This window comes from Phyllopteryx taeniolatus, chromosome 3 (genome assembly GCF_024500385.1).
Source record: "Phyllopteryx taeniolatus isolate TA_2022b chromosome 3, UOR_Ptae_1.2, whole genome shotgun sequence".
Lineage (NCBI taxonomy): Eukaryota > Metazoa > Chordata > Actinopteri > Syngnathiformes > Syngnathidae > Phyllopteryx > Phyllopteryx taeniolatus.
The window spans coordinates 26,516,800-26,544,361 of NC_084504.1; the positions used below are offsets into that span (position 1 = coordinate 26,516,800).

At 42.3% G+C, this 27,562-nt stretch overlaps 3 protein-coding genes across 9 annotated transcripts in view; 1 reads left to right on the top strand and 2 right to left on the bottom strand.

Moving 5' to 3' along the window:
- The window catches only part of agtpbp1 (ATP/GTP binding carboxypeptidase 1), a 33,754-nt gene extending 31,690 nt beyond the window's left edge, over positions 1 to 2,064 (bottom strand). For 4 of the 6 annotated variants that reach the window (XM_061767958.1, XM_061767955.1, XM_061767954.1 and 1 more), the window contains exon 1: positions 1,824 to 2,058. The gene's annotated coding sequence lies outside the window, so the exon portion shown is untranslated. Of the gene's footprint in view, positions 1 to 1,823 lie in introns of all 6 variants that reach the window. The other 2 variants (XR_009787786.1, XM_061767957.1) reach the window with 2 other exon arrangements.
- An 80-nt stretch (positions 2,065 to 2,144) lies between these two features.
- Positions 2,145 to 12,545, top strand: naa35 (N-alpha-acetyltransferase 35, NatC auxiliary subunit). Its single transcript, XM_061767959.1, has 23 exons — positions 2,145 to 2,293; positions 3,687 to 3,815; positions 3,889 to 3,922; positions 4,064 to 4,178; positions 4,450 to 4,524; positions 4,603 to 4,770; positions 4,859 to 4,925; positions 5,025 to 5,068; positions 5,170 to 5,220; positions 6,219 to 6,302; positions 6,372 to 6,486; positions 6,565 to 6,759; positions 6,930 to 6,955; positions 8,358 to 8,485; positions 9,051 to 9,117; positions 9,228 to 9,326; positions 9,684 to 9,862; positions 9,932 to 10,068; positions 10,769 to 10,836; positions 10,909 to 11,049; positions 11,220 to 11,348; positions 11,989 to 12,069; positions 12,317 to 12,545. Exons 2-23 carry the CDS (start codon positions 3,695 to 3,697, stop codon positions 12,374 to 12,376), a joined length of 2,184 nt encoding a protein of 727 aa, XP_061623943.1. The 5' UTR covers positions 2,145 to 2,293; positions 3,687 to 3,694; the 3' UTR covers positions 12,377 to 12,545.
- An 820-nt stretch (positions 12,546 to 13,365) lies between these two features.
- Positions 13,366 to 27,517, bottom strand: golm1 (golgi membrane protein 1). 2 transcript variants are annotated; one of them, XM_061767961.1, is made up of 11 exons: positions 27,299 to 27,517; positions 22,257 to 22,392; positions 21,226 to 21,405; positions 21,096 to 21,150; positions 18,535 to 18,637; positions 17,699 to 17,816; positions 17,475 to 17,631; positions 15,954 to 16,094; positions 14,113 to 14,265; positions 13,861 to 13,959; positions 13,366 to 13,726 (listed from the first exon to the last, which is right to left on the bottom strand). In XM_061767961.1, the coding sequence occupies exons 2-10, from the start codon at positions 22,383 to 22,385 to the stop codon at positions 13,862 to 13,864; spliced, it is 1,134 nt and encodes a 377-aa protein (XP_061623945.1). In that variant the 5' UTR covers positions 22,386 to 22,392; positions 27,299 to 27,517; the 3' UTR covers positions 13,366 to 13,726; position 13,861. The 2 variants fall into 2 exon arrangements, with proteins under 2 accessions (XP_061623945.1, XP_061623944.1); XM_061767960.1 differs by having other exon boundaries at positions 14,113 to 14,268; positions 27,299 to 27,516.
- Positions 27,518 to 27,562: the final 45 nt, after the last annotated feature.

Here is a 27,562-nt window from a genome sequence, read left to right on the forward strand (position 1 = left end):
AATGCATTTTATTCATTCAATCAGGCACACCATTTCTTGGAAAAGGGCTTTGTTCTCATAAATTGTAAAGTGTTCTGTGTTATCTATCATTATCTTATAACATTGGGGTGCACGGTATATGTAGTATATGCGGTAGACAGTATAAATTTGGCCTACGCTATAAATTTGGACTCTGCCGACCAATCAAGATAATGCTTGTTGATGACGTCATTGTATCATCCCAAGGGACTACCAGAACCCACAGCACCAAGCTCGTGAGAAGAATCACCACCCTTGTAATTAGTGTACTTTCCATCAGTAGTGCCTTGATTCGAGTTTAATTCGTTGTTTGACCACTCAAGTAACTGAAATGAATGGAAATGCCATTAATCCGTTCCAGCCCTCCCCTAAAAAAAAAAAAAAATATTCTTGTAGTGTGTTTTTAATAAGGTAAATAATAATCCATAATACTGTACTTTAGAAAAAACATAGTGAAAATGGGGAAAATCCACGCAAAAATTGACACCCATTATAATTGCACTGAAAAAAATATATATTCTTGAATAAGTGGGGGTATACCTCCAAAAATCATTTTCAGGTGCTGAACCACGAATAAGTGGGGCTCCACAGTAATCTGCATTAATATTGGTTGTTTTTCACATAGTATCAAGAAAATATGCATGTCAGTATTGTTATATTGTCTGCGTACATGTGTTACTGCACCATTCGTGTTCAAATATCTATTTCTTAAAGCGTTACAACACCGCCACTAAATGCTATTCATTAGCATGAAGCTGGCGGACTTTAATGCAGTTATGTGGTTGTTTTAAATACAAAACGTGTAATTCTATGCTTTACGTTTAGTTTGACAGCAAACTTCAAACTCTGAACTGCTGCTTGTTATGAAGTGAGCTGAGTTGACTTGACTGAGATCATACAGCACCCGCATCTCAAGTTTTTCCTCGGAAGTCAAAACAAAATCAAATCGGCTGAACGACGGCTTGTATCTCGAGAAGCTCGTATGTCAGGTCACTCGTATCCCAAGGCACCACTGTTTTAGTACTCACACTTTTCTCGTAAAAAAACAACAACACACTATCAGTGATTTATGACGTATTTTTGTAAATTGGGGTCACTCCGGGAGGCAAAAAAAAAAATCCTTTTTAATTAAGGTATTAGGGTGCCCAAGTGCGACAAAGCAAATGTTGCCCAATAAAACTACAAAAAAAAAAAAAAAAAAAAACATACAAGCACACACAAACAAACTTGATGACTTTGAGGCAAATGGTATCAGCTTGTTTTCACAAGTAAAATAAGGAACCTTTCAGGCAAACAATGGTGATGGGGCACTTTCTTTTGATGATTATTATTATTAGACATTATGAACACGTGTGTTAAATATTTGAGGGACTTTTGAATTGATAAAAAAAATCCTAGCTGTCCCCGCCCATTATAATTGCTTAACAAGCTAAATTGACGTTGATGTTACCATAGGTTGTTACTGTACTTGACAGCCATTGTAAACCGAGAGATGGCAGGAAGGCTTCCTAGTACAACCGCTTTTATAAATCCACCTCGGAAGCAAAGTGACACAACAACGCAGATGGAACGTGAAGCCGTCGCCATTAACCGAGCCGCCATTGTTGTCTAGAAAGGTGTAATAAACGGCTGGAGAGGCTAAAAGACTTAGCGGCCAGGCCGCTGCACCTGCCGCAGGGTACGACTCTTATGGAAGCTAACGCCGGACTGCCCTCACAATAAAGCCGATTTTAAGAACGCCCCCCACGGCTTGGAGACAAAGCGGTTCGCCCTGGCGTCGCCGTAAGAGGATGAGCACGACTTACCTGCGTAGCAAGGAACGGCTGTCCTCTCGAGATAACGGCGACGGGTAAAGGGGGTGTATTTATCCGGGGAGAGTGTGTGTTGCTCGCCTGGTTGGCTGGCTGAAACGCCCTGGTGATGTTGTGATGAGGGGCAGCTCCCCGACTGTCAGAGAGAGAGGGGCTGTCAAAGTCAGCGAGTCATGCGACAGTCCGACTCTCACTGCAGTTTTACGTGCACAAACGCCTTTGATACAGCCAGTGCGCCATGGTCGTCACCAAATGCAACATTAATGGGATAATATTCAGCATTGGGGGGTGAATCGCGAGCGGGAAGCGTCTCGCAGGGGCGACTTTTGGACGGGATGCAAAAAACTACAAATCCCAGCAGCTTGCCTTTACGGATGACGCCATATCAGTGCGCTCGGGCTGCAGTTCCCGTGAAATCTTTCCCCCTTTTAGCGAAAGCTACATGGCTCATACAACACAATAAGGTACGTCACCGATTTCTGTCAAACCACCAGCCTATTTCACGGTCACAATTCATTCGTCAAACGTTGTGGAGTTGAAACAGTAAACATAAATACATTATCTTAAGAAAATATTAGCTATTTAGGATTCCTGGCGCTAGCTCGCTCTAGACCTCATAGAACCTTGCCTTTTTTTTCCGTATTGTCTATGTCCCTCGAGTCATTTGCTTACATTAACTAAAAAGTGTAACGTGTACGTATCTCTTACTCTCTCCTCCGTTGCCTATTGTAGCAGTAGATACATATGTTATTGTGAACTGTCACTATTTGTTTACTTAGTTGGAAGTCAAAGTATACTCGCACGAATGTGTGTTGAAAGTACTAACATACTCTAGTGAAATGATCTTCTGAATCTCAGTTTTAGTAATTGACTGTATTGTTATCTGAATCCGGTTAGATATGTCTTAGTCTGTTTAGAAACTCTCATTTGAAATCATAATCCAGTTTTAAACCCGAACTTTGTCTTCAAACCATAATTTTAAAATCGAACCCTTTTTTTAAAACCTTAAACCAGGCTTTAAATCATCATTTGAAACCCTAACTTTGTCTACAAACCCTAATTTGAAACCCTAACCTCGGCTTGAAACCAATAATTTGAATCCCAAAAACAGGCTTGAAACTCTATTTTGAAAAGCCTCTGTCTTCAAAGCCTAATTTTAATATCTAACCCTTGTTTGAAAGCAAGAGTTTGTTGATTTGATCTCATTTATTTTTTAAATTTGTACTGACCCGATTGGGCCACCACCGTCTGTAAGGACACCGTTCTGTCGAACCCTGGTCTTCACACCCTAATTTGAAAAACCGATCCTTGGTTGAAACCCTGTTTGAAACTTTTAACTTAAGCCCTATTTAAAAAGTTTACCCTTGTTTGAAACTCAAATCCAGGGTTTAAACTGTAGTCGTACAGATCATGTTGTTGTGAACGCTCACCATTTCTTCATTTAATCTGAAATGAATGTGAATGTTCTAGAAGGATGTCAAAAGTTTTCATGCTCTCCTTAATCTCGATGACAATAATTGACAGTAGCTGTAATTGTTATCCTAATCCAGCTCGACTTGTAGCAAGTAGTACAAACAAATAAATATTCTTCTGAATCTCTTGTAGTGTTTGACTGTAACTGTAATTGTTGTCCTAATTCATTTCGACATGGTTTAGGCCTCCAAACATGTAAAGTGTGATGAGCGCTCTCCCCTTTTGCAGTTTTTAGTGCAGCCAAGCGTGCAATTGACACCATTTTAGGCTCCCTCCCTGCATGAACCGCGTTTTCGTCTGATGCCGGAGTCGCGTATAGATGTGATATGTGGGGAAACTAGTAAGAAACTTGTCAAATCTGGTCTTCTTTGTGTGGATGCGTAGTTGTCACCATGGTGATGAAGTCGTCGGTGGAGGAGGATGATGCCGGCTGGGGTCTGGGCATCCCGGAGAAGATGAAGAACAATGCCAACTGGGTGGATATCACCCAAGATTTCAAGAGTTCTTGTAAAGGTACGTACAAATAATGGACATTATATAGATCTGTTTCCCCCTCTTCTTATGTTTGCCATCATTTTAAATGCAGAATTGAGCCTTGGGGAGTTGCTTCACGACAAGCTGTGAGTATGGAAAGGAGCAGAACACTCCAGCAGTAGATCCACATGTGCATTCATAGCAAAAATAAAAGATATCTGGGAGAAAAAAAAAACAAAAAAAACTTTTTTTTCTTTTTTGGGGGGCGGGGGGGGGGGCGGTGGCAGGTTCGGCTTGTTTGAGGCAATGTCGGCCATTGAGATGATGGATCCCAAGATGGATGCCGGGATGATCGGGAACCAAGTCAACAGAAAAGTGCTCAACTTTGAGCAAGCCATCAAGGTACACCACTGCCCTCACTCAGCGCATGTGAGCACAGCCCATTCCATGCACTAAGTCAATTTAATGGGCTCTAAAACAGACTTCAAACCCTAATTTGAAACCCTAATCCTTGTTTGAAACCCAAATCTGAATCCCTTATCGTATGCCTTGGGGCGGGGCGGGGGCAGTATGACTTGACTTATTCAAACAGCTGAGATGTGGCAGCTACTGTATTGGTCAGTCCTTTTTGTCCTGAATTAATGCATGCTGTTCCTCATTTTATTCCCTGTAGGAGAACGCCATCAAAGTGAAAGATCTGAGCCTTCCTGAACTCATCGGAATCATGGACACATGCTTCTGCTGTTTGGTGAGTCTCACACCGCATTCTACAATCTCTCACAAATATACGCACTAAGATTGTGCTATTATCATGTAATGTTTTCAGATCACATGGCTAGAGGGCCACTCCCTGGCTCAGACGGTGTTCACCTGCCTGTACGTCCACAACCCGGACCTGATCGAGGAGCCCGCCCTCAAGGCCTTCGCCCTAGGCATCCTAAAGATTTGTGACATCGCGCGGGAGAAAGTCAACAAGGCAGCCGTGTTCGAGGAGGTGGGCCGCCGGGTTCACGTCTTGATGGATGTGTTGTGAGCACAAACCAGAGGGTGACGTCTCATGCATCTGCTGTATGTTTGTGTAGGAGGACTTCCAGGCCATGACGTACGGCTTCAGGATGGCCAACAATGTCACAGACCTGCGGGTGACGGGTACAGCATTATCACGTGTTCCTGTTTTGTATTGTCTCATAAAACAAGGTTTAAAAAAAGTACAAAGCTCATCAATGATGTCGGCTCTCTATCTCCCAGGTATGCTGAAAGATGTGGAGGATGAATTACAGAGGAAAGTCAAGGTAACATCACATTTGTCATCGGTCTACTGCCTCCTTTGGTGGGGAAAGAAAAAAAAATAAGATTTTTTTTTTTTTTTTTTTTATTTGTATCCCTCTTTCAGAGCACACGCAGTCGTCAGGGCGAGCAGCGAGACCCAGAAGTGGAGCTGGAGGTGGTTGATTGTCTTTGTCATACATAGAAACTTGTCTTTCTGGCCATTGGATAGTGGAGGCTCCCTACAAGGAGCGAGACCAGCACTTGTTTTATAAGAAAGAATAGTGGGGCATCCATCACTACTTTTACTATCTTCCAGAAACGAATCGATATTTCACCCCCATTTTCTGCACAGTCAGCAAATCTTTGGTGCGACTCATTAAAATTACTTGCAAGTGAAATCAGATTTTTTTCCCGACTTGCCGTCTCTTGTTCTTGATTGCTGTTCTTGCCCCCGACTTGCCATTGTTTCCTGTCCATGACTTGCCGCTGTATTGCTGTTCTTGTTTTTGATGTGCTGTTCAGCTTCCTGACTTGCTGTCCCCGTCCGTCATTGACTTTCCAGACCGGTCACTTATTTAACGTTCCTTTTCCTGACTTCCAGGTTACTGTCCTGACATTCTGTTCTTGTCTCTTACTCATTGTTCCTGTCACTGACTTGCTGTTCATATTCCAGACTTCCTGTTCCTGGCTTACTTGTCTTGTTCTGACTTTCCATTCATGTCAATGGCTTGCTGTTCTTGTTCCTGACTTCCTCTTCCTGACTTGTGCTCCTGTCCCTGACTGACCATTCCTTCGACTAACGGTTCCTGCTCCTAACGTACTGTTCCTTTTCCAAACATACTGTTCCTGACTTGCTGTTCCTTCGACCTTCGGTTCTTGTTCCTGACTTATGGTTCCTGTCTGTCTTAACTTTACTTTTCCTCACTTGCGTTCCTGTCCCTGACTTGCCATGCCTTCAACTTGCGGTTCCTATCGGTTGACTTTCAGGTTCCTGACTTATTGTTTCTGCCAATGACTTTCAGTTCTGGTCACTGACATACTATTCCTGTCCTGACTTACTGATGCCGTTGCTCGCTTTTTGTTCCTGTTCCGTCCCCGCCTCGTCATTCCTTCGACTTCCTGTTCCTGTGTGGCTGTTCCCTAAACTGCTGTTCCTGCGTGTGTTATTTCCAGCACCAGCAATACTTGGCACTGTTCAACCGCATCAAGTTTACGCGCCTTCTCCTGACTGCACTGATGGCCTTCACCAAGAAAGAGGTAACGCAACTCACTGCCACTCCAGCAACACACTAAGTGACAGACTCGTTTCCTTGTGTTGCATATCAGACCAGCTCGGTGGGGGAGGCCCAGAAGCTTGTTGCCCAGGCAGCAGACCTCCTGTCAGCCATTCATTCCAGTGTGCAGCATGGCATCCAGTCACAGAATGATACCACCAAAGGAGGTTAAGAAACACCAGCTCACCAATATATTTTTTGAATAAGAATGCGTTTCTTAAATGTTTTTGTTATTCTGACGGCAGATCACCCTATCATGATGGGCTTCGAACCACTGGTCAACCAGCGCCTGCTACCGCCCACCTTCCCGCGCTACGCCAAGATCATCAAGAGGGACGACATGGTATCCTACTTCGGCAAGCTCATCGAGCGCATCAAAACCGTCTGTGATGTCATCAACACCACTAACCTGCACGGCATTCTGGTAACAGCCGACAATTGTGCCTAATGACGCGTATGCTCCATCTGATGACCAATACAAGAGCGGGGTCGTATAAACAAACAGTTCAACCCAGAAATCGGCCAGGGCATAAAAGGGGGGGGTTCTCCTTCCTTGTCATTTTTTTCCTCTACCTTTATCGGGATCCTCACCTTAGTTATCTTACCTTAGTTTCATGGAAATGTTGTTTTATTTCAGTCTGTTGCTATTTCTGACTTACTGTTCCTTTATCTGATTTAAGTCCGTTCCTGTTCTTGACTTTCTGTTCCTGTTACTGACTGCCATCCATTTCCCTGGTTTTCCACTCCTGTTCCTGTCCGTGAGCTTCCGTTCTTATTTCTGACTTTCTGTTCCTATTCCTCACTTGCAATCCTGCCTTGCCATTCCGGTTCTTGACTTGTTCCGTGCCATTAATAATATCCTTAACCATTTTATCCCCTTCATTTTATTCCTTCTTTCAGTTCCTAACCATAATTTAATACCATTTCAGTCACACCAATCATAACCACACCCCCAAATCACCATAAAAAACCAACATCCCAATACAAACATACCTTCAATATATCAATACAATCAATACCACCCATAACACTACTCCAAACCTCAACCCATACCCTCCATCATAACCTAAAATCCCCAAACATACCATACCCATCCACAATAACCCAATCCAATACCACATTCATAATTAAAAATACTTCCCACTACAACACACATCCAATCCCACCATAAAATCACAATAACCATAACCATAACATAAATACTAACCCAAACCCCATACAATATAACTATCCAAACCCCCATACTTACACTACACTTATCCATAACCCTCAACTATAAACATAAACATCCAATCACAACCTCAAAATAAACCTCCAACCAAAACATACCCTCACCTTCACCCTATAATCATATTACATTACAACATTCACATCTCACCTTCCAAAAACCCCCAATACCACTTAATACCCCACAACCATAATAATTTAATTAACCTCACCACCACCTCCCATAATCTAATAACACACAAACACATATCCCCAGCTCAATAAATATATCCCTTTACCTGCCTCCCTCTCCCATTCATACTCTTCCATCTCCTATGCAATACAAACCCCTAGTTGCCACTTTCCCAACAACCGCAAATACAACAACAGCAAAGTTATCACTCTGTTAAAATACCTCCCCCTGCCCCTTTGGACCTCGCACCTCACCCCCAAGGTTCCCGTTACACACGCATACTGTCTCCAGTATTGCCCAATACAACCTGTCCCCTGTCCGCCTGCCGCAACAGACCTGCTCGTACCATGCAAACCCGTACTAGACATCATTGCTTCGTGTGCGACCAACGCCTCATCCGCTTCATTAATTGTCCCCCACAACGTTTTCATAACCCCCACCATCCCACCCTACAGCGTAATTCACTCTCTGCAGTGTCCCTACCCCACCCACACCCCCCCCCCCCCCCCCCGCCCGACAGCCCAGACACTTTCGTTCCCCCCCGCCTTCGTCACTAGATATCCTCTCACTCTCACACACGGTCCGAGCTCATGCTCGTTATGCTCGTTATGCTCGTTATCTCTGAGCGGCCAATGAAAGCGGTTGTTGTTGCCCGTGCAGACGACCTTCCTGATTGACAACAAGAAAGTGTTCGGCACTCATTTGATGCAGGACATGATCAAAGACGCCCTCAGATGCTTTGTCAGTCCGCCCGTCCTCTCATACAAGTAAGTCAATACAATCGATCCCTACATAAGCTGAATAATCACTGATGAGTTTGCGTTAGGGGCAGGGACAGTAGTGCATCTCTACATCCAGCAGTTCAGCTGCTTTTTTCTTCTTCTTCCCAGTATATGTTTTATAATGAATACAGAGTTTCATTGCAGAATTAGGTTGTATGAAGACATGTAATTCAAGGCTTATAATGACTTTGTTTTTTGTTTTTTTTGGTAAATTCGTAGTGTCTTGTCGGACTTCTTGCTGTTTTTTTCCTTTCCCTTACTCGCAGTTTGTGTTCCTGCATGGATGTCCCTTTCCCTGATTTGGCATTCCTCTCCCCGATTTTTTTGTTCATGTTCCTGCCATCCCTCTCTATTCTGCCTAGAAACAAGTGACTATGCAACCACTCACATTCATACCAATGGACAATTTAGTCTTCGAAGATTCTAACATGCATGCTTTTGGTATGTGGGAGGAAGCCGGAGATTCAAACCCAGAACCCTTGACTGGGAGGCATCCACTGTTTCACCAAAATAAATAGTCCAAATATTTGTGTGTATCTCGTGTGTGCAGGTGCTGTCTGTTCAACAACCACCAGGCCAAGGACTACATCGACTCGTTCGTCACACACTGTTCAAGGGTAGCTCACCATCCTTTATGCTTACAGCCTAATCACTGTTTGTCCTTCATTGACTTCCCTTCCATCTTGCCGTTTTCTGGTTGTTTTTTTTTTTGTCCTCCGTCCCGCAGCCGTTCTGCAGCCTGGTCCAGATCCACGGCCACAACCGAGCACGGCAGCGGGACAAGCTGGGTCATATTCTGGAAGAGTTTGCTACTTTGCAGGACGAGGTGACATTACCTTGACAATATAAGGCAATACAAAACCAAGATATAGCTATCATCTATAAATCTATCATATCGATATATTTTATATCTAAGAACCAACACACAGAGGAACTAATGTAAATAGATAAAATTGTAAAACCTTTACGAACTCTCCAAAGTCACACCTAGGCATAGTAATAAGTGAAGTAATATATGTGAAAGAGTAAAATTACTCACCCTTTTGCAAAGACACACAATGCGGGGTTTGTTCGGTCCTCCACTATCGAAATATTGTCACTGTAGTCATATTGTACTAAGCAACCAGGACAGAGCACTACACTACAATACAGTAGTCACATATCCCCCCCCCCCCCCCGGCAGGCAGAGAAGGTGGATGCGGCCCTGCACAGCCTGCTGATCAAGTACGAGCCCCAGCGGCAGCACCTGGCCTGCCTGGGAACGTGGATCCTCTACCACAACCTGAGGATCATGATCCAGTACCTGCTCAGCGGCTTTGAGCTGGAGCTGTATAGCATGCACGAGTACTACTACGTCTACTGGTACGCCACTTGAGCCACAACCGTTGCACTAAAGCCAACGGACGAACATGTAGTCGCTGCGCTGCGCAGGTATCTGTCGGAGTTCCTGTATGCGTGGCTGATGTCCACGCTGAGCAGAGCGGACGCGTCGCAGATGGCCGAGGAAAGGATCCTGGAGGAGCAGGTGAAGGGGCGTAGCAGCAAAAAGAGCAAGAAGAAGAAGAAAGGTACACAAAAGGGGGGACTGCAACAGCTATTTGCAGGGGATAGGGACCGAGCCCTGGCGCAAATAGTGAAAATCCATCCGAGTGATTCACAAACCACCTTCACGAGGCTCATCAATCGTAACCCTTAAGGCAAATGTTCATTCCCAACAGAAAACGCCACAAATAAAAATAACTCATCTGATAAACTTGACTTCTTTTATTTAGCATTCCTAGAGCATATTATAATATATGTTTATATGTAATGGTATTTGATTTTTAGTCATTCCTATGTATAATACAAAATATTTTGGAGAATAAACCATAATTGTGATTTATGTATTCTTTATGTTGTGTTATTTTATTTATTTATGTAAACATGTCTATCATTTTTGGAGTATATAATAATGACTATTTTAATATTTTTTATGTATTTATTTATTGAAGTCTTTTTCCTTTATTTAGATTAAAAACTATTTTGGGAATATAATTTGTCTACTAATTTTAATGTAGATTTAAATGTTACCCATTTATTGGTCCACATGCAGAAAAAGGGTCTAATAGCGATAATTATTTATACTTTTTCCGTTTTTTCATTGTCAATATTGAACCAAAAGGTAAGTTTTGTCTTTTAATTGCAGGGTTTGAAGTGAAGTGCCTGAAAATGAGAAAATGTATGTTGTGACCTCTGTGCCAGTTGCATTACTTCCCCATTTGTGTGCAGTTCGTCCCCTGAGCAAAGAGATCACCATGAGTCAAGCCTACCAGAACATGTGTTGCGGCATGTACAAGGTACGACACATCGCCAACCCTTCTTAGGACTCCACTAAGTAAGCAAGTAACCCTCCTCCGCCGTGTTGTCAGACCATGGTGGCGCTTGACATGGACGGTAAGGTGCGCAAGCCTCAGTTCGAGCTGGACAGCGAGCAGGTTCACTACGAGCACCGCTTTGCGCCCTTCAACAGCGTCGTCACACCCCCGCCCGTACACTACATACAGTTCAAGGTGGGTACTTTTTCTTTGGATATTTAGTCTGGACACATGATCACTTCTATAACATTCCCAGGAAATCACATTGTCCCATCACTAGTAAGCTATTTTTAGAACAGGCCTGTGGGCCACTCGTGGTCCTGGTGGCACCATGTTGTTGAACTCTCTCCCTCCCCCCCTTACAGGAAATGTCAGACCTGAAGAAGTACAATCCTGCTCCGGGCTCTGCCGACCTCTACCTGGCTGCCAGCAAACACTTTCAGCAGGCTAAGTTCATCCTGGAAAACATCCCACTCCCCAGCCCGGACCCCGAGGTCTTTACATTTAATACTGAAAATACTCTATAATAATGTACTGAAAGGATGATTTTTGGTTTTGGTTTTTTGTATAATGCAGTATAGTACATGCACATAATATAGATTTGATGATGATGGCAAATAAGCTGCAGTACAGCCATTTTCACAAAGCGTCAAGCATATATGCTTTTGAATAATGTTTTGTTTTTTTCTGTATTTTGCACTCACCATTTGCTCAAATATCACTTAAGAGGGTTAAAACTACCACGATATCGATGCCCGTTTTGTTTGCCCATGGTGTTTTGCATTGTTAGCATTAAGCTAGCAGACTTTAAGACAAAGTTGTGGTTTGCTTAAATACACAGTGTAATTCTTTTTTTAACGTAGAGTGTGACAGTAAACTTCAACTGGGAGTGGTAGTAAACGGCTTGAAACAAGCACACTAAGGCTCTTTTTGAATAACTTTTCGTTATCTGCCAAAGTACACACGGCAGAATAGGCATCAACTTCTTTAGGGAACATTTTCTTTGAACTCTTTTTAAAATTCCACTCGAGCTCGTAACGCAAAGCAGGAAAAAAAAGACTAAGTGACAGCTCCGAACTGGAAGAACGCATAGGATGGAGTATTGTATTTTATATTTGTATGATGTGACCACAGGTGAACGGTATCCTGAGAGTGGCCAAACCAAACTTTGTGGTGACCAAACTCCTCGCTGGAGGACACAAGAAGGAGACCATGGTATGGATAACTTGAATATTTTGTACTTAACTACAGTCATGACTTGAGTGCAGACATTAATTCATTCCTTGACTGCGCTTTCCCCATTGAAATGAATGGAAAGGCCATCATTCCATTACACCCTCACAAGAAAATTACCAATTTTTAAAATTTCTGTTGCTTACCGTGTAACAACAGCTTGTCGGGTCACTCGTATCTCAAGGCACCACATTTATATGACTTGAATCCAATTGTTTTTCATCACCAGGTGTTGCCCGAGTTTGACTTCACAGCTCACAAGTACTTCCCTGTGGTCAAGATCATGTGACGCTACAGATCCAATCACCTGCTGTGATTCTGATCCACCCCTGTTGCAACTGTGTGTGTGTGTGTGTGTGATGCAAATGTAAATGGTGCGTGTGTGTGCGCATGTGATGCAACTGTAAATTGTGTGTGGAAATTTTTGTGTCGCGTTGACTTGTAATAAAAGTGTTACTGTTATCAAAAAGTGTGCTTTCTCAATTCTATTTAAAATTTATCACAATTATTCTGAAGTTTATCAGTTGTATCTCTGCCAAGAAACGCAACATTTTGTGGAAAAAAACCTTTGTAAAAATGTGTTTTATAGAAATGTAGAATACTGTACATTTATGAAAAATTGTCAAAATGCTTAGCTAAAATAGTCTGCTTTTAATTTTTATTTTATTTAAAAAAATATATAAAACATTTGAATAAATCCAAAAGGTATGTAGAAAACAAATAGTATGTTTTTAAATATTTTTCCCGAGACATTTGCAATGGTTCAAATGAATTATTAGTTGTTGTCTACCTTTATATTTTATTTTCAAACTATATATTTGAAATATACCATAAGCCACAAAATGGATCCAAAAATAAACTACAATATATCATGACAAAAATCACACAATCACTTGGAATGCAGAATTCACTGCTGCCTCATGGCAGGGAACGGATGGGGGGAATTGCCAGAGAGGCACTAAGGAAATGAACTTCAAAGTGGAACTATGAGGTTTGTGAGACAGACATACCATAATTGATTTGAAAATGTATCTAAAATTATAGTTTACAGAGTATGTAAATTATATTTAAATATAAATCGTGTGTTGGTTGAAAAATCAGTCTGCCTTTTTTCCCCATTATCTGAAAATCAAAATTGTATGATTTTGTGACCATATATTTGAAAAGATTGTCTAGTTAAAATATGAAACATTTAATACTGGTAATAGTAATAGTCTCCCTTTGTCATTTTCCATTGTATTGTCACAAAATAAAACCTACAAAACGAGTTACGACAAATCATCTTAAAACCACTTTTATTGTATGATTTCCATCGTTTTTTTTCAGCAGGTCAAAACTTATTTACACATTTTAAAAAAAGAATCTGTCAAACACACATGAAAATCAAAGTGATCTGCTGGTATTAAGTCATTTCGGTTCATTCTTCAATGGTTCCAGTCCATTCGTTTGAACAGGAAAACTAATGTGCTTTAACTTCATTTGGTGGACATTTTCATCTGTCCTGCTAGCTCAAATACGACTCATAAAAATCGATTAAAAAAAAATAGATATCCATGTTCGTGCTGTTGGAAACGTGTTGAACAATCAACTGACAGCCAAAAATATTGCAATTCCTCACGTGTCCACTGGGTGCTTTTTCCTGCAAGGAAAACGTTGTCCAGTACCACGATATAGTAAGGTAAGATGGAGTCATACTATAATTCTTTAAATAATACTTTTTTAATATTAATATCCGAGTATATACAATAGGCCCGTGTGTGTATCTGTTTTCACCTTAAATCTGAGCCAGTTCAGCTTGCTTGTCCGCTTCAAACTCTCCTTCATTGTCATCGTCGCCGTTGTAGTCGGCCAGCTCCTCCTCCATCACTTTGTCTGGACACAAAGAAAAGCATCACTTTCCTCTTCTGTGGTGGTGCCACATAAAAAGAAACGCAAAGAAAGCTCAAGAAATTTCTGACACAAACAAGTATACACATACATGCAATCAACTCACACACACAAACAGATTCACGCTTGAAGACACACCTATGTTTGCGTCCTGTCTGGGTTGTTGTTTGTCTCCTCCCAGTGGCTGCTCGTCCCCACGGTCGTAACTCTCCACCTCGTCTAGTTGCTTCTCCACTGCCGCCATGGCGGCTTTTCCTCGGCCAGTCGACACGCGTCCCATACCCGGGTCCGCTGCTTTAGAAGACACGGAAACGCGACAGGGAGGAAAATTCGGAACACCTTCAGTGGCTAAATCTCATTCCTTTATTTCCAACCGCCTGTGTCCTCGCTCCCCCGTTTCCTCGTAAGCTCCTCCCGCCGGAGATCCCGTCGAGGAGAACAACAGAGGAGCGAGGAGGCGCAAATGTTTGGAGAAATGATGATCTCGTCATTTCAGGGTCACCGACGTATGATGACACCGAAGCGTGTTACAAACCAATCGTCTCCATAGCTCAATGACTACCATCCCCACATTATGCCCCCTTTTTTGTTTCAGGTGGGAATAAATGAAAGTCAAATATGATCAGCTTGTTACTCCTCACAACTCTGATCCACATCTCTCACAGCGCATGTTTGTAGTGACTTGTAAATATGTATACAGTGTTGATATGTTGCTTATGTATCACATGGAATGCAAAAACAGACACACACACACACACACACACACACAGTGGGTACGGAAAGTTCTCAGACCCCCTTAAATTTTATTAGCGAGGATAAGCGGAACGGAAGCTGAATGAATGAATGAAATAAAAGTCCATGCAATACACTTTCTTCTCATGTTCATTTCTTGTAAGAATTATAGTTCAGTACTTAAATATAGGGAGTTATTTTTCAATCACTCTGTATATATATACTTAAAGGTCAGAGGACAAAGATTTTCAATTTTTTTGCCACGATGCACCAGCGAAGCGGCGCAGACAAGAGGTGAGCATTTCCTTGTATATACCTACGACTCTATTATGGTTACTATGCACTGGGGAGTCGGGAAAAAAAGGCCCGCACAGTACTTTTCAGTACTGTCGTCTGTATTTTTGCCTATATGCCAAGCCAACAGACACACGGCAAAGACTGTGTGCGGCGTGTTATAACGCAACTCGAGCGAGGGGCACGTAATGTATAGGAATACTGCATGCTATGTATAAGCTTGTGCATTTATGAATATATAATCCGTATAGTTATAGCTAAAAAATATTGGCACCCCTGGGGTGGCATTATTTCAAGCCGTGAGTGTATAAAAAGACATGCTTTTGACATACCGTCACATCGAGTCAGTGGCCACTCTCTTTTTCTGTTGCACAGCTGCTACTTGGCTGCTCGTCGTCGTCACTGTCAGGTTCCGACCTCCTGATCGGCTCAAGCGTGTACGCTTTGACGATGCCAAGTTCAGTCGGGTGATCCTGTACGTCGAAATCCTCCTCCTCCACATATTCCAACACGTTGCTCGCCATTGCGTATAGTGTGTAGCGCGCTGTGTTTGGCAATTGCTACGCCACTTGTGGATAGAGTAACCACACCCCGGTGTCTTGAGTTTCGGGTATGTTTAAGGAGGACTCAATATGCGTCATAAAATCCTCATTTTTAGGTAAACTATGGTTGCAAACTTGCTGGAAGTTACGTGCATGTATTACATTTTAACCGACCCCATAACATCTTTGTCATCTCACCTTTAAAGTAAAATAATCAAGGAATGACAAAAAAAAACCAAAAGATTACTATTGCCGCAAAGGAAACATCAGTGATTCCTTGATTGGAGCTGCTCTGTGGAACCACCTTGATGCTCATTTAAGACAATTGATAATTTTGGGATCACGGCGGAAGCTTCGAGAAGTGAGGAACGTTACGCTAGACAGAGACGAGACCCATTCAGTGCGTCTCACCTTGTGTATGAGCGGCTAACGCCTCCGCTTGTGTCTTGTGACTCGTCAAAGAGGATTTGCTGCTCTGTGTCGGCTGCTTCACGTCGGCCTTTTTTATGGCGTATTTTGTCACGTCCGACTGGAGGACGTCGTCCACGCCCCCTGCAGCAATTGGGAGGTGGGAAGAAAAAAGAAAAAAAAAAAAGGAATTTATTTTCATTTTATTTTTAACTTGACAATGCCATTTCTGTAGGAATTGTATGTAAATGATGAAAAGCAGACACTGACTGAAATGCTGCGGAATAGATTGAAACGGTCAACGTGAGACTTGGTTTGAATCGATCGAGAAATGTGGAAGGAGGAGAGAAAAGTGTAAACATTTATTTGCGCATTTTACTTTGAAAATTTGGGATTGGGAGTAGTTCCCAAAATTGCTTGAATGAGCTGAACATATTGAAGTTGGAATAGTTTGAATCAGTCAAGAAATGTGGGAGGAGGGAATAATAGGAAATAATGATGTCCTGAATAAGGTGAGCATTTTTAAGTCGAAATGGTTTGAATCAGTCAATAAATGTGGAAGTAGAATGTTTTTTTTGTAAAATAAACAATTGTACATATACAGTACACGACACGTCCAATCTTTAAGCCTGGTAGTGGCTGTGAAAATCTCTTTACTTGGGAACTTTATTTTGGGAATGGGGATACTGTAGTTCCAATGATGGCTTGAATGATATGATATTTTGAAGTTGGAATGGTTTGAATGAGTCAAGAAATACGAATTGCAAAGCAATGTATAATGTTTTGAATATGTACATTTTCTTGTAGAAAATCTCAAAATTGTACTGTGAAAAATGAGGAATTTGCTTGAAAAGGTTCCCAAGGTGTTTTAAATTAGCTGAATAAAAAAGTTTTTTTTTTTTTTTAAGAAACCACTGGACTCAAGGAAGAACAACCAATCATTTGCTGCGCACTTGCAGGCACACTCATAGTCGGTCACCCGCACAACCCCACTGCCTGATGCTGACCTGTTAGCTTAGGCTTCAGGAGCTTTGCTGAAAACAATTTTGTAATATCCACCTCTGGAATAATTTTTTTTTTTTAAATGTCCATCCCTCATTTGATAGTAACTGAGCATAAGATTAGCAAACAGAGAGAAGGGACAGTGGGTATCTGCGAGGATACGAAAACTGCAGAATTCGCAACAAGGCTGCTTGACATGTACGTTTATCACCTCGTTTTAATTTTTAATTGATTGCACATTCTATTTAACTTTAAACCGATAACATTTACTGTTACAGGAACACTTTATTACGAATAAGCCATGCTACAAACGTACCAACCGTGGCTATATACCGTTGGATTGTTTACAGTGCTAATGCTAGCCCAATATTGCTAGCGCTGCTATTTTGTTGAGGCTGGACAGCGTTCTTTATGACTATTTATCACAATTGCGCACTTTCATTCCATTATGAATGGAGTGAGGCTACATTCAAATGCTGCGGGCAGTTTTGAATCTGCAAACTCCCACTGCATGTGCTTTACCTTGTTCCGTGAATATGTCCTTGGCGTACAGCGCAAGAAGTTCGTTGGCTTTGGCCGTCGTGAGGTTGGAAGAGGGGTTCAAGTCGACTGGCGCCTTCAGGGACACGTTCGCCGCAGTGCCGTCCGCTTGTACGCCATCGCTCTCCAGCTTCTCCTTCTGTCGACGGTTTAAGAGTCATTTGACGCGCTGTAAGAAAGCGGCCTTTGCCCGGTGGGTCGGTTACCTGGGTAATGGAGGGGAGGAGGAGCTTGGTCATCTTCCTCTGGAATTCCTGTTTGGCGGCGGCCACTCGCTCGTCACACAGCTCCTTCTGGGACAGGACCTGCGAGTTGCAGTGTCTCCTACACACACATACACACGTATTAACAAAGACCGCTGATGACAGGTTGTTGTTCTTATGCCTTTGTGTTTGTTTGTGTGTCTGTGTTGAGTAAATAGGAGCTGCAACCCTTTAACTCAGGAGCGCTGATTGGACAAGTCACTCATCATCATGAAATTCAGTGGACCTTTCTATTATAACGAGAAGCACGAAAAAGTCTCAAGGATTCATGATGAAATTCAACAGGAAGTCGGCCATTTTTTGTTTGAACCAACCATTTTGAGGCAAATTACAGGGCACGAAAGTTGGAAATAAATTGCCCTTGACACCTGTTTCATCGATCGACACGAAATTTGGTTGTCCGTGATGGATGCAAGAAAAAGTCTCAAAGACCCATGCCAGAAACTGATCAGGAAGTCAGCCATCTGGAGGCGAATACAAGGGCTGGAAAAAGTTGGGCCTCCCAACACCTGTTTCGCTAATGTCTGCGAGCTTTAGTCACTTACTTTTTTGTAGTTTCAATCCCGTTGTACTTTCCTTCCCATTTTACTCTGAACTATTTCGCTTTCCCCCAGATTAAAAGAGAACATACTAAAAGTATTTGTGTGGGTTTTCTCCAGGAATGACTTGCTCCCACATTTGCTTGCCACCCAAATGAGGATGAGCGCTACAGAAAACGGAGGATTCAATATTTGCAGCAGTCGCATTGCAAGCCTTGTGTTTAAAGGTGTTTTTCTTACATGTCATATGTGAGTTTGTCGTTGAGGTTGTTGACGTTGCTCTGGCAAGCCTGCAGCTCCTTCTGAAGATTCCCCAGGTCGTCGTTCATCTGATTTAGCTGGCCTGCCGACGCACAGGATGCAATGTTTGGAGGGGAAAAAAAAAAAAAAAAGAAAAAAGCTTTATATCCATTGGATACACAAACAAACTACAATACATCATAACAAAGGTTAGAGAATCGCTTGGCATGACCGTTTCTTGCCAGGCAGGGAAAGGACAGGGAGAATTGCAGTGGCCTGGAAGTGTAAAACAACATTAACAAAAAGCCCAAACACTTTTACATTTCTCAAAACAAGTTAACAAAAACCCCAACACTTTTACTTTTCAGAACACAAAGCAGAAACACTTTTACAAAAGATAAAACAAATTACAATTGAGACAACCCAGAAAGGGAACGGCCAACATTATAAGCAATCCAGCCATTTTCCGAGAAGGACACGCCCTGCTCCAGGACACGTGCCGCTGCACTATGATTGGCTGCTGTGTCGCGGTAGAACACGCTCTACTGCTTGCAGACAGTACGAGAAGTATGTGACGCCGTTAATATAAATGCCATTAACCCTGAAGCCTGTCGAACACTGTGCAACGTGTCGAACACAATCGCATAAAAATAAAGAGTCGCTGACGCACCCCCCCACATTGAGCTATTGATTACATGGACACACTTAACAACGAGCCTGTATAGGCGTTTGATTCTGTATAGACAATACATTGTACGTGATCACATTTCTTAAATCATAAAAAGATAGATTAAGAGTTAAGGAAGAAGCAGGTTGTTAAAGAGAGAAAATGCTCGCAAGAATTCAAGTTAAAGTGTGGATATTTGAAAGGACACTGCCGGCTCCATTCATTTGAACGTACATTCTGGTCACAAACTTTGCTTTTTCATGCACAGGCACATTATACATTATGAATATAGGTTAGCGCATTGATGTAAAAAAGCATTTTACATACTATTTACATATTATTTATCTGGCTTGAAATGCGGCGGCACGACTCGCAAACCCGGACATTTATTTTCACCGTAGGGGAAAGCTTCTGTGCATTTTGATTGAACGTAAACTGGCACGTGACGACGTCGTGCAACGGAGATTATAATTTTGAATCATGTCAAAACCAGCGGCTGACCGATCGGCCGCTCTTGGAAACAGTTGCCTATCGCACACTGCGCCATAGTTCAGTCGGCTTCGGCGGCGGTGCTCGGTGTGCGCCAACCTTAACTCATCCTAAACTGCCTTAACCCCAACCCTAGTCCTAATCATAATAAATGTACTTATTTATTTATTTAATTTTATTTTATTTTATTATATTTGGGATGGACGTCTCGTTACATCTGTGTGGCCTACCCTTCCCGCGAAGCAGGAGCCAATCATATTTGAAGGCGGGCGGGTCTTGCCGAGAAAGGGTGTCTGTGAAATGGGACGTTCCCTTTCCGGGTTGTCCATCCATTTTCTGAGCCGCTTCTCCTCACTAGGGTCGCGGGCGTGCTGGAGCCTATCCCAGCTGTCATCGGGCAGGAGGCGGGGTACACCCTGAACTGGTTGCCAGCCAATCGCAGGGCACATCGAAACAAACAACCATACGGTCAATTTAGAGTCTCCAATGAATGCATGTTTTTGGGATGTGGGAGGAAACCGGAGTGCCCGGAGAAAACCCACGCAGGCACGGGGAGAACATGCAAACTCCACACAGACGGACGGGGCCGGGGATTGAACCCGGGTCCTCAGAACTGTGATGCTGACGCTCTAACCAGTCGGGCCACCGTGCCGCCCTTTCCGGGTTGTCTCAAATGTAATTTGTTTCGTCTTTTATGAAAGTTTTTCTGCTTTTGTTAATGTATTTTCTGAAATGTAAAAGTGTTTCACAGTTTGTTATATTGTTTTGCACTTCTAAGCCACTGTAGAGAATCATCAAAGGCAGGGCGGAAGAGAGGCACAAAGGAATTTACACCAAACGCGGAACTATGAAGTTTGTGACAAATTCATTTTTTGCTGATAAACCACAACTCTGTATAAAATATATATAAGCAGTCGTCACTGATTACGAACATGAACAGTTATTATTTAGGGCTTTATTGGTACAAAAAGACACAGATGTCACCAGTTTATTACAATTCATGTTAAGTGAAAGTAGAGTTTCAAAAAAAAAAATTAAAACCACTGCGGAAGACGGTTTACGTTTAGGTGCTGCTCTTTTGGTTAGCGATCAGAGTTCATATGGGCACAGCAGTTAACCCATTAACACCTTCCTGTGTGAACAATAGCATCTATGAACTGAGACAATTAGCAGCTACCCATTCTTTTATGGATACTGCTTACATGTTTCAGTAGATCCTGCCGTTTCGGTTAGCAACAGAGTTAAAATGGGCTGTGAGAATTCTACAAACTAAGGTCATTAGTTACTACCTGGATTTTTATGAAGAGGGAGAGGTTTGTCTTAAGTGGATGCACACCGACTAATCGGCGTATAGTGTCCATTTGGAGGGAGGACCATTTTTTGAGGGAAGTAACACAATGTCTACCTTTTAGTGCCTGTAAGGTTTTGGTGCTGGTGGAAACGTTCTGCTGCAGTGTGGCCTGCAAAACACAGTCACACAAAGTGACTTTAGCCTCATCAACGTGACAAAATCGACACTTATATTTCTATTGCACCTTCTCCTGGCTGCAGGTGTTCTGGACTCCCTCCAGCTGTTTCTTGTAAAGACTCTCGATCTGGCCGATCTGGTCCTTCTGCCTCTGAATCTCTTCCTGGAACTCGTACTTCTTCACCTCAGCCGCGCCGCGCTCCGCCGCCCCGCGACGCACTTGACCCTCCAGCTCATACAGCTTGGTCTGTCGCCAAGACACACGGGGATGCATTCACATCACGTCGTCGACACACAAACCGACATCAAGGCTTAAAACATTTAAAACCCGGTATAACATGATTCTACATAAATAATTGCCTACAAAGGAAGGTGTTGGGAGTCATTAATTAGAAAGGAAGATTTTTTTCCATTCATTTTAATTAATCTATTTATATTTTAATTCAATTGACCTGCCTATGTATATATTTTTTTAAATACAATCATAATAATATAACTATATATCATTTCGTAATAAAATGATTTCTTTTCCAAATAATTGTAATACAAATAATGCAATTATTTTGAAAAGTACAAACAGATTTTACAATATTTAATGTTTAATAGTACAATACATAAATACAAATTAAAAATTCTGAAAATACAAAATAGCTTACAATCTCCCATGAATGTATTAACGTATTATTCAACGTCATTTTGTGGTTTCATAATTACATGGACATAGCTGTTGCTGTAATAATTTACCACTAACATTTCATAAACTGTCAAGACAGTTGTTATAAAGGAGGCCTTTTAATTTTTGCAACCTTTAAAAAAATATTTGTAATGAATGTTTTTTAAAAGTTTTTGTACATGCATATTTACCACAGTTAATACTTTAAAATAATAAAATACATTGAGTATAATCTATATATAATTAAGCAATATGAAACGAGAGGGAGCGATGTTGTTCTCTACGTACATTATACACCTCTACGTAGATTACCGCGACTGCCCAACAAAAAAAAATCATGGTTGCTATCAAAAGCTGTAGACAGGAAATGAGCACCACACAAACATATACACGCTCCTCGGAGGAGGTCACGGGGAGAAGGCTACCTGTAGCTCGAGGTTACGCGAGGTGGACACCCAGTAGTTGAAGCCCAGAACCAGGATGCACACGACCAGTGCGCCGATCATTAAAGGCGGAGCCCTTCCTCCACGCCGCCCGTTGACCAGACCACCCATTGCTTGTCTACAAACACACCACAGAGAGGGTTAACGGACTTATTTCAACCTATTTCAGCCATAAACTCACCCTACTGGGGAAAAAAAGAGAATTTTAAAATGCTGCCATACAGACACTAAAAGAATTTAGTCAGTATTAGAAACGGAATCAGCTTTATTCACCAAGTATGTTAAAAGACACAAGGAATTTGTCTCCGATATTACTGATGCTAAAACGGTCAAGCATATTAATAGCCACCCTAAGCACAGACACACTATGTTGTTAGTCGCTATTTGCACCTAGCTGTTCGATGCCTGTGGTAATAACAATGATAAGAAGAATGTTTTTATTTTATTTTTAGCAAAATGAGGAACCTCAATTTGCTACACCAGACTTCTGTGTTGCATTTTAACACTCCGACCTGCAAGCTCAACATTTAATAAAAGAAAGACTTATAGTACTTCATGCTGCTGGATCGTCTCTTCAGGACAGGTGTTTTAACACAGTGATGGTCAAACTTTTAACACCAAATACCACCACACACACACACACATGCACGCACACAAAATATATTCATCAAAAAATTTGAAAAAAGTACATTTAATAATATTGTAAGACACTGTGTTCACAGTGTCTTACAGTGTGAACATTAACACTCGGTTTAAATTAAGGAAAATGAAAAAAATGTTTACGTAATTAATGATTCAATTAAAATGTATAGCACATAAGTAAAATGAAAATTGTACTGCATTGTACTACTACATAAAAAGTTAAAAAGAAAGAAAAAGGGCTGTGCTGGATCCAAAAAAGTTAAAGCCACTGTAACATTATGTATAGCTTGAAAATCAACACCGCGATTTAATATAGGAAAATAAAAAAATAAAAAATACATTTAAAAAACTGTACTAGAATCTTCTTCTTCTTCTTCTTTTCCTTTCGGCTTGTCCCGTTAGGGGTCGCCACAGCGCGTCATCCTTTTTCTCCTGCATCCTCCTCTCGAACACCAACTGCCATCATGTCTTCCCTCACGACATCCATCAACCTTCTCTTTGGTCTTCCTCTAGCTCTCTTGCCTGGCAGCTCCATCTTCATCATCCTTCTACCAATATACTCACTATTTCTCCTCTGGACGTGTCCAAACCATCGAAGTCTGCTCTCTCTAACTTTGTCTCCAAAACATCGAACCTTGGCTGTCCCTCTGATGAGCTCATTTCTAATTTTATCCAACCCGGTCACTCCGAGAGCGAACCTCAACATCTTCATTTCCGCCACCTCCAGCTCTGCTTCCTGTTTTCTCTTCAGTGCCACTGTCTCTAATCCATACATCATGGCTGGCCTCACCACTGTTTTATAAACTTTGCCCTTCATCCTAGCAGAGACTCTTCTGTCACATAACACACCTGAGACCTTCCTCCACCCGTTCCAACCTGCTTGGACCCGTTTCTTCACTTCCTGACCACACTCACCATTGCTCTGGACGGTTGACCCCAAGTATTTAAAGTCCTCTACCCTTGCCATCTCTTCTCCCTGTAGCCTCATTCTTCCCCCACCACCCCTCTCATTCATGCACATATATTCTGTTTTACTTCGGCTAATCTTCATTCCTCTTCTTTCCAGTGCATGCCTCCATCTTTCTAACTGTTCCTCCAGCTGCTCCCTGCTTTCACTGCAGATCACAATGTCATCTGCAAACATCATAGTCCACGGGGATTCCAGTCAAACCTCATCTGTCAGCCTATCCATCACCACTGCAAAAAGGAAGGGGCTCAGGGCTGATCCCTGATGCAGTCCCACGTCCACCTTAAATTCTTCTGTCACACCGACAGCACACCTCACCGCTGTTCTGCTGCCCTCGTACATGTCCTGTATTATTCTAACATACTTCTCTGCCACTCCAGACTTCCGCATGCAGTACCACAGTTCCTCTCTGGGTACTCTGTCATAGGCTTTCTCTAGATCTACAAAGACACAATGTAGCTCCTTCTGACCTTCTCTGTACTTTTCCATCAACATCCTCAAGGCAAATAATGCATCTGTGGTACTCTTTCTAGGCATGAAACCATACTGTTGCTCGCAAATACTCACTTCTGTCCTGAGTCTAGCCTCCACTACTCTTTCCCATAACTTCATTGTGTGGCTCATCAACTTTATTCCTCTATAGTTGCCACAGCTCTGCACATCACCTTTGTTCTTAAAAATGGGCACCAGTACACTTTTCCTCCATTCCTCAGGCATCTTCTCACGCACTAGAATTCTATTGAACAAGCTGGTCAAAAACTCCACAGCCACCTCTCCTAGATGCTTCCATACCTCCACAGGAATGTCATCAGGACCAACTGCCTTTCCATTTTTCATTCTCTTTAATGCCTTTCTAACTTCCCCCTTACTAATCATTGCCACTTCCTGGTCCACCACACTTGCCTCTTCTACTCTCCCTTCTCTATCATTTTCCTCATTCATCAACTCCTCGAAGTATTCTTTCCATCTACCTAGCACACTGCTGGCACCAGTCAACATATTTCCATCTCTATCCTTAATCACCCTAACCTGCTGCACATCCTTCCCATCTCTATCCCTCTGTCTAGCCAGCCTGTATAGATCCTTTTCTCCTTCTTTAGTGTCCAACCTGCCATACATGTCATCATATGCCTCTTGTTTTGCCTTTGCCACCTCTACCTTTGCCCTGTGTCGCATCTCAATGTATTCCTTTCGCCTCTCCTCGGTCCTCTCAGTGTCCCACTTCTTCTTAGCTAACCGTTTTCCTTGTATGATTTCCTGTACTGTGAGGTTCCACCACCAAGTCTCCTTCTCTCCTTTCCTGCCAGAAGATACACCAAGTACTCTCCTGCCTGCTTCTCTGATAACCTTGGCTGCAGTGGTCCAGTCTTCTGGAAGCTCTTCCCGTCCACCGAGAGCCTGTATCACCTCTTCCCGAAAAGCTGCACAACACTCGTCCTGTCTCAGCTTCCACCACATGGTTCTCTTCTCTGCCTTTGTCTTCCTAATTTTCCTCCCCACCACCAGAGTCATTTTACACACCACCATCCTATGCTGTCTAGCCACACTCTCCCCTACCACTACCTTACAGTTGGTAACCTCCTTCAGATTACATCGTCTGCACAAGATGTAATCCACCTGTGTGCTTCTACCTCCGCTCTTGTAGGTCACCCTATGTTCGTGCCTCTTCTGGAAAAAAGTGTTCACTACAGCCATTTGCATCCTTGTTGCAAAGTCTACCACCATCTGTCCCTCCAAGTTCCTTTCCTGGATACCGTACTTACCCATCACTTCTTCATCACCCTTATTACCTTCACCAACATGTCCATTACAATCTGCACCAATTACGACTCTCTCTCTGTCTGGGATGCTCAGAACTACATCATCTAGCTCCTTCCAGAATTTCTCTTTCACCTCTAGGTCACATCCTACCTGTGGGGCATAGCCACTAATCACATTACACATAACACCCTCAATTTCAAATTTCAGCCTCATCACTCGATCTGATACTCTTTTCACCTCCAAGACATTCTTAGCCAACTCTTCTTTTAAAATAACCCCGACTCCATTTCTCTTCCCATCTACACCATGGTAAAATAATTTAAACCCTCCCCCTAAACTTCTCGCCTTACTGCCTTTCCACCTGGTCTCCTGGACACACAATATATCAACCTTTCTCCTAATCATCATGTCAACCAACTCCCGAGATTTTCCTGTCATAGTCCCAACATTCAAAGTCCCCACATTCAGTTCTAGGCTCTGTGTTTTCCTCTTCTCTTTCTGCCGAAGAACCCGCTTTCCACCTCTTCTTCTTCTTCTTCTTTGACTTCGACTTCGACCCACAGTAGCTGAATTTCCAACAGCGCCCTGCAGGTTGACGGCGCCGGTGGCGGACGTTGTTAACCCGGGCCACGACCGATCCGGTATGGAATTCTTTGGATGAACGCTCATATTTGTTTGGCAAGGTTTTAAGCCGGATGCCCTTCCTGACGCAACCCTCTGCATTTATCCGGGCTTGGGACCGGCCTACAGTTTGCACTGACTTGTGCCCCCCATAGGGCTGCATTAAGAAAAATAAAAAATAAAAAAAAATAAAAAAAACTGTACTAGAATAACAATTCAAATGTATCACATATTTAACTGTTACGCGTTTGATTTTCATTGAACTACATTTGTTTCATATTTTTGGTGTCTCTATTGAGTTTTGTTAATTTAGTGTCAATTTTTATTCTCCATTTGAACTTTAATATTTTTTTCAACAACATTCACTTTCTTTGTTTAAAAAAAACACCTAAACATTTTGCAGTTTATTCCCTTTAAATCGCTTTTGATTGTCATGCTAGTACGTATACACTGCATTGGATTACACTTGCACCATCCAACGACATCCATCACAACAATGCTGCTTTTAGCAAGATAACGCTCAGTTTTAACGCCGCTAACAATTCAGTACAGTCGATTTATCTATTACTGCGGTTGTAGTTTGCAATGGAAATGGGCGTCAGTGATGAGCGACACACCAGCAGTTAGCCGTAGTCAAAGCGGACACGCAGGAAAGATGAGAAAGAAAGCTGAGGGGAATTAAAAAAAAAAAAAAAAATTCCTTAAATCACAGCTATGAATAAATAATACGTTTAACCAGCAAGCGACCACATTAAACTACATTTATATCAAACCAAAGCAGAATTAATGACGCCTTATTCGCCATTGCGGTTACAGACAGTGCAGGAAATGTCGATATCACAACGTCAGCATTGTTCTACAACACATGCCATTCTACCTGAGCGATAACTTCAATGGAATACGCTGAATACTTTTCCTTAAAAAGCTAGCTTGGGTCCGAGCTAACGCTAACTCATCTAGCATTGTATTGTCCCTTTCTTTTTCTTTCTGGTCTTTGACAAGTTAGCATGCTACAAGGTTAGCGTCTTCTTACCCGGTAAAGTCAATTGGCAGGAGCAGGAATTCGGCGGCTTTTAATCTTATCCAAGAGTGTCGCGACGTTGCCACGACTGACAACAAAGGCGCATAACGCAGCGTTTAATTCGGATTTGCGGCTTGAGCTAATGGCCAAACTCGAACGGCAGCATAGTTCTGTTTACTGTCCCCGTTGACTGCGAGTCTGGGACCACAGGTGATGCGTTCCTGTGCTGTGGTAAAAGTGCAAGGTAAATTATATACTGGCGTACATATTGCGCGA

Bases quoted from the DNA above. Each gene is read 5' to 3' on its own strand.
- naa35 (XM_061767959.1), top strand. From the start codon at position 3,695: ATGGTGATGAAGTCGTCGGTGGAGGAGGATGATGCCGGCTGGGGTCTG. The intron at 4,525-4,602 runs GTGAGTCTCACA...TAATGTTTTCAG, and splicing joins ACACATGCTTCTGCTGTTTG to ATCACATGGCTAGAGGGCCA. The intron at 6,956-8,357 runs GTCTGTTGCTAT...GGCCAATGAAAG, and splicing joins GGAAATGTTGTTTTATTTCA to CGGTTGTTGTTGCCCGTGCA.
- golm1 (XM_061767960.1), bottom strand. From the start codon at position 22,385: ATGGGTGGTCTGGTCAACGGGCGGCGTGGAGGAAGGGCTCCGCCTTTA. The intron at 21,151-21,225 runs GTGCAATAGAAA...TGTGTTTTGCAG, and splicing joins ACACCTGCAGCCAGGAGAAG to GCCACACTGCAGCAGAACGT. The intron at 17,632-17,698 runs GTAACCGACCCA...AACCGTCGACAG, and splicing joins TCCTCCCCTCCATTACCCAG to AAGGAGAAGCTGGAGAGCGA.